General features: G+C 62.0%; 1 protein-coding gene across 2 annotated transcripts; it reads right to left on the minus strand.

Moving 5' to 3' along the window:
* Positions 1 to 441: 441 nt before the first annotated feature.
* Positions 442 to 9271, minus strand: TFAP4 (transcription factor AP-4). 2 transcript variants are annotated; one of them, XM_065850716.2, is made up of 7 exons: positions 9079 to 9269; positions 4994 to 5159; positions 4377 to 4475; positions 3674 to 3844; positions 3286 to 3423; positions 1907 to 2065; positions 442 to 1790 (listed from the first exon to the last, which is right to left on the minus strand). In XM_065850716.2, exons 1-7 carry the CDS (start codon positions 9165 to 9167, stop codon positions 1596 to 1598), a joined length of 1017 nt encoding a protein of 338 aa, XP_065706788.1. In that variant the 5' UTR covers positions 9168 to 9269; the 3' UTR covers positions 442 to 1595. The 2 variants fall into 2 exon arrangements, with proteins under 2 accessions (XP_065706788.1, XP_071671303.1); XM_071815202.1 differs by lacking the exon at positions 4377 to 4475 and having other exon boundaries at positions 9079 to 9271.
* Between the last annotated feature and the right edge of the window lie 2798 nt (positions 9272 to 12069).

Below are 12069 nucleotides of genomic sequence, written 5' to 3' on the forward strand. Positions count from 1 at the left end.
CAACCCCCTGGAGAGCCATGGGGAAAGATGGCTGCCCCACCAGGCCATGGGGACACTTCCATCCTGGGGCACTGTGGGTACCATCTGCAGGACAAGGGGTGGGGCACAAAGCCTGACCCCAGCCCCCCCAGCCCACTCGCCTCACTAAAACCAGTCCCAGACCTTCCGGTATCCCAGAGGTGAGCTGAGCCCCAATGCACTCGCAGCACGTGCAGGCAGCAGTGGCAGGGCTAAGCCTTTAAATATAGCCCGGCTGATCAGCGGGAAACCTCGCCAGGGCCAGCATCCTCCGCCTCTGCCTGCTCCCTGCCTGCGGTTCCGAACGCGGGCAGCACTCCCCTGCCCTCCTCACAAGCCCCAGGTCCCCAGAGAGGGACAAGTGTCCCACAGGGGCCAGATCCAGCCCCGTCCCCAACACAGATGTTAACGCCAGGACCAAGCTTCTAAAAAACCAAGTACAAACTTTATTTTGTTTCTTTACAAAGGCACGAGCCTCTTTTTTTTTTCCACTTTCTTAACAAAATAGAATAGCTTCTCAATCAACACAAAGACCTGAAAATCGTAAAAAAAATACAAAAAAAAAAAAAAGGGAAAGGAACCGAGAAACAGCTGTGGCTGGGGGGGGAACCTACCAAATACCACTGAGGCTCTACACACAACTGGCCTAAAACCCTACAGCAGGGTGGGGGCAGCAGGGGGGAAGGAGGGAGGATGCACAAAATGGGGACCCCCCGCCCGCCACGACAGACCCAAGCGACACAATCATGAAATAGGAAAGCTCTTTGGAGCTGACGGACCCCGCATACCGGATTAAGTGCTTAAAGGAGGGGTGGGAGCAGGACGGGGGAACGGGGATGGGGACAGGGATGGGGGTGTAAAATCAGCCCCCAAACCGCCATCCCCACGCCGAGGAGGCAGGTGTTGGAAATGTCGGGGGGTGGCACGTGCTGGCCCTCCTGCCCATGCTCTGCTGGGCATAATCCCAGGATTTTTTACTGTCCCAAGCGGTTTTCCCTGCCCCAGATGGGGTATGGGAGCCATGGTGGGGCTGGTTGTACCCTGAAGCTGGGGGTGCCTGTCTTGCCTTTGCTGCTGTGTCACTTGGCACCTCTCCCCTACTTAAAAATGAACATTTAATTAAAAAAAAACAAAAACAAAAAAAAAAAAAACAAAACCCAAACCAACAACAAACACCAAAGAGGAAGAAAAAAACAAATTAAGATCCCAACTGAAGGCCCCATCCCAAGGGGACACCAGGGCTCCCACTGGCTTGGCAGGATTCCCCGTGGGTCGGCGAAGGGGGCATGATAAAATGGGTAAGTGGCTGTGACCCCCCTATCCGTAGCACACCCCCCTGCTGCCCCCTGAGCCCCCCACGTCCCACTGTGGCCCCCTCGAGCGCCCACCCCCCTGTGCTGCCCCCCCCCGGGAGCTGAAGGGTGACCTTTGCCTGCTTCTAGCGCTCTGCTTTACAGTATTGGAAAAAGGTCATAAAAGAGACCCAAATCGCGTTGTATTTTTTAAAAATTTCAGCATATTCTCTGACGTTTCCCCCCCCGCCCTGGCTCCCCTCCCCAGCTGCCGGTCAGGGGGTGTCAGGGCAGCTCCCCGTCCCCCGAGGGCTCTTCTTTGCTCTGGTCCATGGAGTCACTGTCGTCGCCCTCGGTGTCGGAGGCGGTGTCGGAGGCGGAGGGCTCGGGGCAGGCACGCGCCGGCGTCACGATGACAGCACGTCTCTGCTCCTCTTCCTGCAGCTGCTTCTCCTGCGTCCCCTCGATGTGCTGGATCGCCTGCCGAGGGCAACCACTGGCTGTCAGGACATCGTGTCCCCCTCTCTGATGCTCCATGGGGGGTTAGGGATCCCCCAAAGCCACCCCACTGCCATCTTCCTCGGTCACCCCCTTACCTGAACGATGGTGTCCAGGTTTTGCCGAGATGTAGAGACTGTGTTGATAACCGAGGATGGGCCCATGGTGACCACGGTGACGTGATGGGAGGGAGGTGGCGCTGGAACAATCACAGTGGGGTGGTGGGTGGGCGCTGGGGGAGCATGTGATGGCAGGAGCTGGGGAGAGAAGCAAAAACCCCCTGGGTCAGCAGCGACCTGGGCACAATTACGCTTGTTTGTGGTGCCCCAACTCCTGTGAGAGCCCATAAAAGCTGAAGCAGTAGCTTGGCTGTTCCAGTTCACCCGTCCCAGACAGACACGAGAGGATGCCAGCTGAAAGCTGCCGTCACCTTAGCTTTGGCAGAGCAGAATGTGAAGGATTCCCCATATCCCAAAGGGAGAAAGATTTGGGCTTTTAAGCCATCAGAGGCAAGTGCCAGCCCTCCCATCGCCCCGACCTGCGGAGCTGGGAACCTGCCACACCCCTCAGAGATCCTCGTTAAACCAGCGGATGGGAAGATCCGCCTGAGCAGGAGGCTAAGGAGAGTTCACCTAAAAATAGGCTGAACTTCCCCGGGAGGTGACCAGCGGGGATCCTGCAGGGACACAGCTCCACAGAAACCAGAGGAGGGAGGAAGACGTTTTTTCTCCCTCCCTTTGAAGCTCCCCAGACGGAGCTGGAGGGCGACAGCGAGCAAGGACCGGGTGCCAGCATCACACTCGCCGCCCGCTGTGCTGGGCTGGTGTAAGGCTCCCCCCACCGTCAGCAAACACCAGCTGTGCCGGGGAAAAGGCTGAAGGCTCCTGTCCCGCAGTCCTGCCCAGTAGTGTTGCCTGCCAGTGTGCCTGCTTCCCATTCCCAACCTTGTAGGTGGCTGGGAGCAGTTTGGGGGTCCCCAAAACTCAGCATGAGTCACCCAGTAAGAGATGAACCCCCAGAGATGGGCTTGGACCCCCCACTGCTGCAAACCACCCACTCCGGCACAGGGAGCACGACCTACACCAGTCACTGGCAGTGGTGCTGTTGCGCCTGCTAGTCAAATCCCTGCCCACCAGAAAGCCACCTTCCCTGTACAAAGCCCCTTGTGCTGGGGAATGGAGCTGCCAGGAAGCTGCTATGGAACGATCCAAGCCATGTTTCCCTCCAAAACACAGGGTGGCCACAAGTGCAGCCTCCCTGAGCACGTGGAGTGACTGTGCTGACCCTTCCCCAGTTCCCTGAAGGCGAGATCTTTGCTGGGACATCGCTGTCCTACCCAGCCATCCCTAAGGGACCAGACGTGCCAAGCACACTGCCAAATCACCCTGACCCCCTGTATTTCACCGCCTGGGGCGTGGGCAGCTGCCGGGATATCCCCACAGGTGCGCTACAGCCTGGGCAACATCCGCACACTCACCTGGGTTCGGATCTGCTGCTCACGCTCTAGCTTCTCCTGGTGCAGCAACCTCACCTGCTCCTGCTGCTGCTGGAGCTGCACTTGCTGAGCGATCACCTTCAGCTTCTCGGGGTACATGTGGGCCTCCAGGGAGCGAACCTGCCGGCCGAGAGAGCCCCGACACATCAGTAGGGAGCCCAGCCTGCTCTCGGTACAGCAACCCCCAGCTCCCACCAGGCAGCCCAAGCAGAAGAGAAGGACCGTCACACCATGGCAGCGCCAGTGTCCCCAGGGGGCTTCAGTACAGCCATGGGCACATCCTGCTAGAGGGCGAGCCCAGCCCGTGCCCAGCCACCATGGTGCCACAGACAGCAGCACCGCAGTTGAATCCAGCCCCACGTGGCCTCACCTGCTCCTCCAGCATCATGCGGACCGAGCGTTCCTTGTCCAGCTGCTGCCGAAGCTCGATCATCTCCCGCCGCAGATCCTCGGCCTTCTCATCCTCCCAGATGTCCGGCGAGCCGATCCCCTCATCTTTGTCCTCCGCTCGTCGCCGTTTTGGGGAGGAGCCGCTGAACTCCTGTTGCAGGGATGCAGTGTCAGGGGACAGGGACCAGCTCTGATGCCCTCCCCACCAACCAGACCACATCTGGGTGATGCCACCCCCTTGGCTGCCCCCGAACACAGCTCCCTGCAGGGAAGTGACTCCCCAGGGACATGGGATCAATGCCTGGGGATGGATGGGCTCCTGTGTGTGCCCACCTTCGTGGTCCTCACTCCCCCCCAGCCTTGTCCAAACCACTGCTCCCACTGTGACACTCAGGGTGGTTCAACTGCGCCACTCCAGTGTTGGAGTTGCCACTGGGCCACAATCTGCTACCCCAAATGGAAAATGGGACCCCAGCCCTTCTCTCCCTGCCAGGTAGAGGATGCCAGGTCGAGTCAGGCTCCCCTGCCCTGCCAGGAGTGTGTGAAACATCTCCATCCCCTGCTTATTAGGACAGAGACTCTTGCTCTGACCCCAAGGAACAGCAACGACATCCCGACCCCCGCCAGCTGGCACTGTCCTGTCCCATCCCCTCCCATCCCTGGGGAGCGTAGGCAGGCGCTACCTGGATGAACCGCTTGAGCTGGGTGTTCTGCTGCAGTAGCCGAGTCTTCTCCTGCTCCAGGGAGAAGATGTACTCAGCCGTCTGCTGGAGGATGGCCGCCTGTGAGAGAGCCGGGAGGGGAATGCTGAGGCAGCAGAGGCTCCAGCATCCCCCCAAGGACCCTCCTGCTCCCGAAAGACACCAGCACCACTCCTCATGTGGCCCCAGTGTCTCCATCCAGGCTCTGCTTCACCCCGGGTCTCCCCTGGGATTTCCACCACAGTGCTATCTCCAGTCCCCAAATCTTGGGAACCCAACTGGCTACCGTGCGCCACCTCCTCACCTTGCTCCCCTCCACAGCAGGGCCACCTCATTACCTGGGCACAAGCCATTCTGTTCCCGAGCTGTGGGGTGCTGTCACACGCACCCAGCCCACTCTGGACACCTACCTTGAGATGCACACCCACTCCCATTGCAGAAACCTCCCCAGGAGATCTCCATTGCCAAATTACCACAAACAAATCCCCCAAATCACTCTCACAACCCTGTCGTGCCCAACGAGCAATGCCAAAAACCTCCTAGTGCAGGACCAGCGTTTGTGTCCTGTATTACCACTGCGTCGGAGATGTCCCACTCACCTTGCTGAGCTTCTCCCCGTCCGTGTGTGGGATGAGGGTTTTCAGAGACTGGAAGCCAGCATTGATGCTCTGCATCCGCCGTCTCTCGTTGCTGTTGGCGATTTCTCTGCGTATCCGCCGCTCTTGGTCCCGCTGGGTCTCTGGAGTCAACGGGATGTTAGCTAAGCTGCAAGAGAGGCACAGGGTTAGGGAGGAGGGGGCTAAACCCCTGCTGCCAGCTCACCCCCACCACGTGCCCCCTTGCTTTGCAATCACAATGCCAAGCCACCAAAGGGATGGTAAACACAGAGATGATGGCTGCACACTACAGCGGGTGGGTGGGTCTCCCCAGCCCCCTGCACAAACCTCCTAGGGATGCATCAACTGAACGGTGGCCCCGCTGCAGCCCCCTGGCTCCGTCAAGCTCAGACACAGGCTGCCCAGCACTGGCAGCAGGTCTGGGCGAGGGCAGCCAAGGGGAAGGCAAGGCACGGTAGGGACCCCCGGGCAGGCAAGGGAGGCTGCAGGCTAGCCGGTTGGGTCCCCGCGGGGCCAGCCGGCGTGTGTGGCCCCAGGAAGGCGGCTCCCTCCCTCCCGCCCCGCTGATGGCTTCCAGATGACAGCTCCCAGCAGAGAAGCCCCTGTCCCACCCCAAGCCGCAGCTCCCGCCTGCTTCCTGCCGCCTCCTCGCCCCCCGCGCCCTCGCCCTGCAGATGGGCCAGGAAATGCCTCCCGGAGCTGGCAATGCCACCGGCAGCAAGCAGGGATGGCAGATGGCAGGGCTCTTGCCCCTGACCGGTGCAGGACAGCAGCCCTTCAAGCAAACCCCACTGCTGTGGAGATCCAGCTCCTTCACCCACACTCCACTTCTTCTCCAAGAGCCCAGGGAGTTGGGATGACTGAATCCTGGCAAGGGTTTTGGTTCCCAGGGAGGGTGAGCCCACCAGGTAGTGGGCAGCATCAGCAATTAGTAAATCTAGCACCAGAGTGATAGCTGGCTGTTATGCCAAACCATTGTGACCAGCAGTCTCTGCCACACCACCAGCCATCTGGCTTCCCCACTGCCCCCAGCAGCAGCTCTCTCTAGGGTGCACGCAAGCACTCAGCACCCACTGGCTGCAAGTCAGGCTGCTGGCGTTAGGGATGCTGCACAGCACCAAAGACTAAACACAAGCGCCAGGCTGCCGGTGCAAGGAGAGATAAGACGGGCTTCAGCCTCCTGCTCAGGTGCCAAACAGCTCCAGGATGGGGAGATGGCACTGTCCCACCCAGCACCTTGCTGGCACCGGGCTGGAAAGCGATGCCTGGTGTCCTGCCATACCTGCCCTTCTGTCTTCCCAGCAAGGCCACAGAAGAACAATGGAGGTTTGTGAGCCCAGGGGTCTCAGCAGCAAAGCCAAGCCCTGCTCGCAGCACCCCTGTGTGCTCAGGCAGCGCCCAGAAGCCTCCCAAGCCACCCATTGCTTTCTGCAACTGGGGAACACACTGTGATGACTCTGAGATACACAGGGAAGGATCCCAGCTCAGCCCAACGGGATGGGAAAGGATCCCAGCTCAAGCTAAGCAAATGAGGAATGCTCCCAGCTCAGGCCAAGGGGGATAGAGAAGGACCACAGCTCAGCCCAATGGGATGAAGAATTTCAGCTCAGCTCAGGGGGCCAGGAAGATGCTTGTCCCAGCCACCAAGGCAGAATCCCGGTGCAGGCTGGTGCTGGGTGCCAAGCACCCACTGCACTGGATCCCTCCCATGCAGCTCCGAAAGTGTGTCTTGGGAAGTGTAGAGCTGGGATGGGTGCCTGGGGTCTGCCCCACTCATGGGGAGCAGCCATCTGCTGGATGGAGCCAGAGCTGCCTGCAACAGGATCGTGGCACAGGGCTCCCATCTGCTGGTGGCTGTCACCCACCTCCCTGCTCCTGCCAAAAACCAGCCACAAACTCATTCCTAAAATGTGCCAAACCCCAGCAGGTCTCAGAGATGCTGTCCCGTCGTACAGGCACAACGATGCCTGGTGGAGCCAGTGATATGGCCAGAGCGCTGCTCCAGGATGTGGGACTGCCAGCTGCAGCCACACAAGGGGAGTGGGACGGAGAGGCCCAGGACCGGGCAGCGCGGAAGCAGTTTCTTAAATACTAGGGAAGGAGGAAGAGCCTGCTTCCTCGCCGGCAGACCTCCTGCAACCTGCCCCAGCTGCTCTTCCTGGGAAGAGACCTGGGAAGTGACAGCCAAATGCAGAAAGAGGGAAAAGAAACCACAGATTCCAAAGACAGCCTGGTACCCAGCACTGGCGAGGATGGGGCAGAACAGAGGTGGGGGAGAGGAGATGGCACAGGAGAGAAGTCCGCAGGATGTCCCATGCTGGTGTTGTGGGGTTTCGGTCAGGCAAGTAGAATTTCATCTGTGCCACCCCTGCAGCACGGCAGCCCCTGGCACAGCCCTGCAGGGACGTCACACTCGCCTGGACCTTGAGGGAAACAAACCCACGGGGGTGTCAGAACCACTGCTGCTGCCTGGTGAGGAGGCTGGGGGCTCGGCAGGCCCACAGCAAATGTCCCACTCTGGCCACTCGTGTCTGCCGCTGCCTGCAACTAGTGGTGCGGTTTGCACAGGGAGGCACAGCTGCGCAGGCAGGGTGTCCCCGGGCTTGCAGGCAGGGTGCCCCAAGATCCCTGAGGTCACAGGCAGGGTGTCCCTGAACTCACAAGAAGGGTACCCCCAAACTCACAGGCAGGTTACCCCCAAGTTGGCATGAAGGGCATTCCCAAGCTCACAAAGCTTGCAGGCAGGCTGACCCTGAGGCTGTAGGCAGGGTATACCCAAGTACACAGACACGGTGTCCCTGAGCACCCTGAGCTCCCAGCCAGGGTGTCCCCAAGCACCCCAAGTTTGCAGACAGGGCATCCCCAAGCTCACAAAGGTGTCCCTGAGCTCCTGGAGCTCCAGGAATGGCATCCCGGAGCTCAGGGTGGCACAAAGGCAGAGAAACACTCCCACAGCTCCACTCCACGGCGAGGGCAGGTGTGGGGCCACGCAGACCCACGCAGACCCCTAGCCCTGCGCAGGACAGTCACGTTTCCCTGTCCCCGGTGCTTGCCCTCCCACCGGAGCTACAGCCACCCGCAGCGACTAACGCGGGGGACCCTGGCCAAACAGCCCCACTGCCCTGAGTCCCTGCCCCACAGCCGCATCCCCGGAGAGCCTCAGGTGTGGACACCCCCGAGCAGCATGGGGACACAGCCCCACACCCTAGGTGGGGCAGGGCCGCGGGGCAGCGCTACCACACAGCAGGGCAGGGCCCTGAGGGGCCCGGGCCGCCCCACACGTGTAGTGGGGCCTGGGTGCTGCAGGCTGCCCTACGGTGGGCCTGGGCAGCCCCACAGGGCCCCGAGGGGCTCGGGCCGCCCCCTATGCGCGGCGGGCCCCGGTGGCTCAGGCCGCCCCACAGCGCAGCCTGGCGCAGAGAGGGGTCCTGTGCCGCCCCCGGGCCCGCAGCGCAGAGCGCCGTCCCGCGTGGCCCCGAGGGGCCCGGGCCACCCCCAGGCGTGGCGGGGCCCGCCCGCCCGCCGCCTCCCGACAGGCCCCGCCAGCTCGGAGCAGCCCCGCGGCTCCAGCCTCCTCCCCGGCGGTGGGGGAGATCGCCCGATCCGCCGGGAATCCCCCCCACCGTGTCCCCGGGCTTTGTGCCGCCGCCTCCCCGCACTACATGTCCCGGCAGCCCCGGCCACGACCCGCCTCCTCCGGGAGGGCTGCAGAGTCACGGCCAGGCCCGGCAGTAAACACACACCCCCCCCCTCGCACACCCCGCCGGACCCCCCCCCCCACTCCTTTAAACACCCCCCTCTCCAATAACCCACCCACACCCCCCTGGGGACGGGGAGGCGGGGGGCGAGCGGGCGGGCGGCGCCTCCCCCCTCCCGGCCACGCGCGGCCGCCCGGCCCCATGTGCGCGGCCAGGACCACGTGCGGGCGGTGGGGCTGCGGCGGCCGCGCTGCGCTGCTCCCGCCACCGGTGCACCCCCAGAACCACCCTAAAAATACAATTTATTTAGCTTTTCCCCCCCACGCCGGGGTTCCCCCCCCGCCACCAGCGTCTCCCCCGCGCCCCCACCTGCAGAGCCCGCCGATGACCTCCTTCTCGGATTTCCTGAAGTGCTGCAGGGAGGGCACCTTCTGGGCCGGCACCATGAAGTACTCCATGCCGGGGCGGCGCGGGGGGCGGCCGGGCCCGGCTCCGGCTCCGGCGGCCTCTGCCTGCGGCTCAAGGCGGGAAACAGCTGGTGCGAGCGCGGCGGCTCCCGCCCGCCCGCCGCCTCCCCCCGCCCGCCCGCCCGCCCCCGGCGGCGCCGCCTCCGCCAGCCACCGGCCCATGTAAACAAAGGACGGCGCGGGGAGGGGGGGAAAGGGAGAGGGAGCGATCCCCGGCACCACCTCCCACGCGGGGGTACGGGGGGGATGCTCCTGTCCCGTCTTTTCTCGTCTCATCCTTTCTCGTCCTGACCTGTCTCGTCCCCATTCTATCCTGTCCTGTCCCCGTCCCACCTCATCCCATCCCGTCCTGCCCTAGCTCTATCTCGTCCCGTCCTGACCTGTCTTATCCCCATCCCATTTTCTTTTGACCCCATCCCTACCCATCCATCCCTGTTCCCATCCTATTGTACCCTGTCGTATCCCATTGCATTCTATTCTGACCCGTTCTGTCCCCATTCCATCTCACACCTATCACATCCTATCCTCATCCCATCTTCCTCTATCCTATCCCACCCTATCCTATCCTGACCTGACCTGGCTTGCCTCCATCCCATCCTATCTCCATTCCATCCCATCCTACCCTAGCCCTGCCCTGTCCCATCTCATCCTGATCTGTCTTGTCCCCGTGCCATCTTATCCAATCTTATCCCATGCCATTCTGACTCATCTTGTTCCCATCCCATCCTATCCTGTCCTATCTCCATCCCAACTTGTTCCATTGTCTCAAACTTCATCTGATCCTGTCCCATCCTACCCCATCTGTCCTGTTCCCATCCAATCCTGCCTTATCCCCATCCTGTCGCATCTCATCCTGCCCTATCCTATCTCCATCCCATTATCCATCCTATCCTATTTTATGCTATCCCATTCCTATCCCTGTCTTGTTCCCATCCCATCCTGTCCCCGGGCCGTCCTGTTCCATTTCGTTAAACCTCATCTGATCCTGTCCCGTCCTGTCCCATGTCCACCCTATACCTATCCCTATCCCATTTTGTCCTGCTTCATCCTATCCTATTCTATACCATCCTGCCCGATCCCCATCCCACTCCATCCTACCCTACCCCATCATGGCCTGTCCTATCCCTGTCCCATTCTGTTCTACCCTTCTGTTTCTATCCCGACCCTGTCCCATCCCATCTCATTATATCTGCATCCCATCCCATCCCTGTCCCTGGCAGCCCCCACCTCCATCACCCCCCCAACCCAGGGTGCTGTGCCCCTTCTTCTGCCCTGTGGCCCTGCCCCATGGCATTGCCCCACAGTGTGCCATGGAGTCTGGCCCTGCTGCGCGGGGTGCTCAGGGGGCAGATGATGGGCGCTGCTGTGGGTCACAGCAGGCTTTGGGGACTGCAAGGGGCCAGCGAGGTCACAGCAGCCTTGGGGCTGTCATGGGGCTCAGGAGTTTGGCAGTGACAGGGGTGACATGGCCGGCAGTGGCCATGCGTGCTGGCAGAGTGCTTTGGGGCTGGCAGGGACCATGGAGGCTCGTCAAGGGGCTTTGGAAGCTGGGAGCCGGGGGGAGGGGACTGGCAGGGGCCATGCGGGACCTCAGGGACCTGCCAGGCTCTGCAGGGAGGCCAGGTGATCCCCGCTCCCCCCTGCCTAAGCCCCCTCCAGCACTGCCTGTGTGGGGCCAGGGCCAGCAAGGGCCACTGGAGCAGGGACAGAGCAAGCCACGGAAGGCACGGGGGCGGGGGGGAGTATAGCTGGCCTGCCACCCTGGGTGGGCAGGATTCAGCCCTGCAGCACGGGGGGCACAACCCCCCGCCAGCACCCCCAGCCCAGCCCCACCCAGGAGCTGGCAGGACAGGTTCTGCCTGGTCCCTGCCTGTCCCTGCTGGGCCCCCTGCCCATCCCTCAGCGGGAGGTCTCACCGTGGGGGGCTGAGGCATCCCCCCCATCATGGTCCCCCCACACCCCCCATCACCCCACGTGCTCCCCTGCCACCCCCTAAACACCCCACACTGCTGCCAAGCCCCAAACCCATGCCAGCAGCTGTCCCTGCCTGCCTGCTCCCTGTGTGTGGCAGGATGTCTCAGGAGTGGGGGGCGCCGTGCCCCCCATCTGGGAGGACTTTGGGATGGGAGGAGCGGGGTGACATTGGCGCCCAGTGAAGGGGCTCTGGTAGCCTGAAGAGAAGCGAGGCTGAGGACACTGGGCCACCCTGTCACCACTGTGTGTGCCCATCCCCACCGGGGCCACCGCCACCAAGGTGAGTATCGAATCCCCGCCCCCGCTCACACTCCCCAAAAAGACGCCTCAGCTCATTTCCATTTTTACTTTTTGGGGGGAAGCACCGACATTGATGTTCACACCCCTCACCCCCATTTTTCAGGAAAAAAATCTCAGGGAATAAAAGATGAAAATGAGTTGGCAGCTGTTCTGCAACCGTCGGTGCAAGGAGGAAGAGGAGGTCACTGCTGGGGACACAGCAGCTTCCCCCCCCGCCCCCCCGCAAATAAACATGGGTGGGGTGTAATTTCAGCCACCCGAGCGGGACAGTGCTGCCCCCCTGTGTCCCCCCATTTTGTGGCGGGGCTATTGGGGACACAGCAGCTGCATCCGCCCCCTCTGAAAGAAAACACGGGTGGGGTGTGGCTTCGGCCACCCGCGTGAGTGGTGCCCTCCACCACGTGTCCCCCCTTTTTGTGGCGGGGACACAGGGGCTTCCTCCCCCCAAAAAAATCTCACGGGTGGTGTATGACTTCAATCAACCGTGTAGGAGTGCTACCCCCCTACTCATGTCCCCCCCCCTTTTGTGGCGGGGCTGTTGGGGACAAAGCAGCTGTCCCCCCCCCCCGCAAAATCCCCACGGGTGGGGCGTGTCCCCGGCCACCCGCGTGGGCCAGCC

The sequence above is a fragment of the Patagioenas fasciata genome, chromosome 15, assembly GCF_037038585.1.
Source record: "Patagioenas fasciata isolate bPatFas1 chromosome 15, bPatFas1.hap1, whole genome shotgun sequence".
Lineage (NCBI taxonomy): Eukaryota > Metazoa > Chordata > Aves > Columbiformes > Columbidae > Patagioenas > Patagioenas fasciata.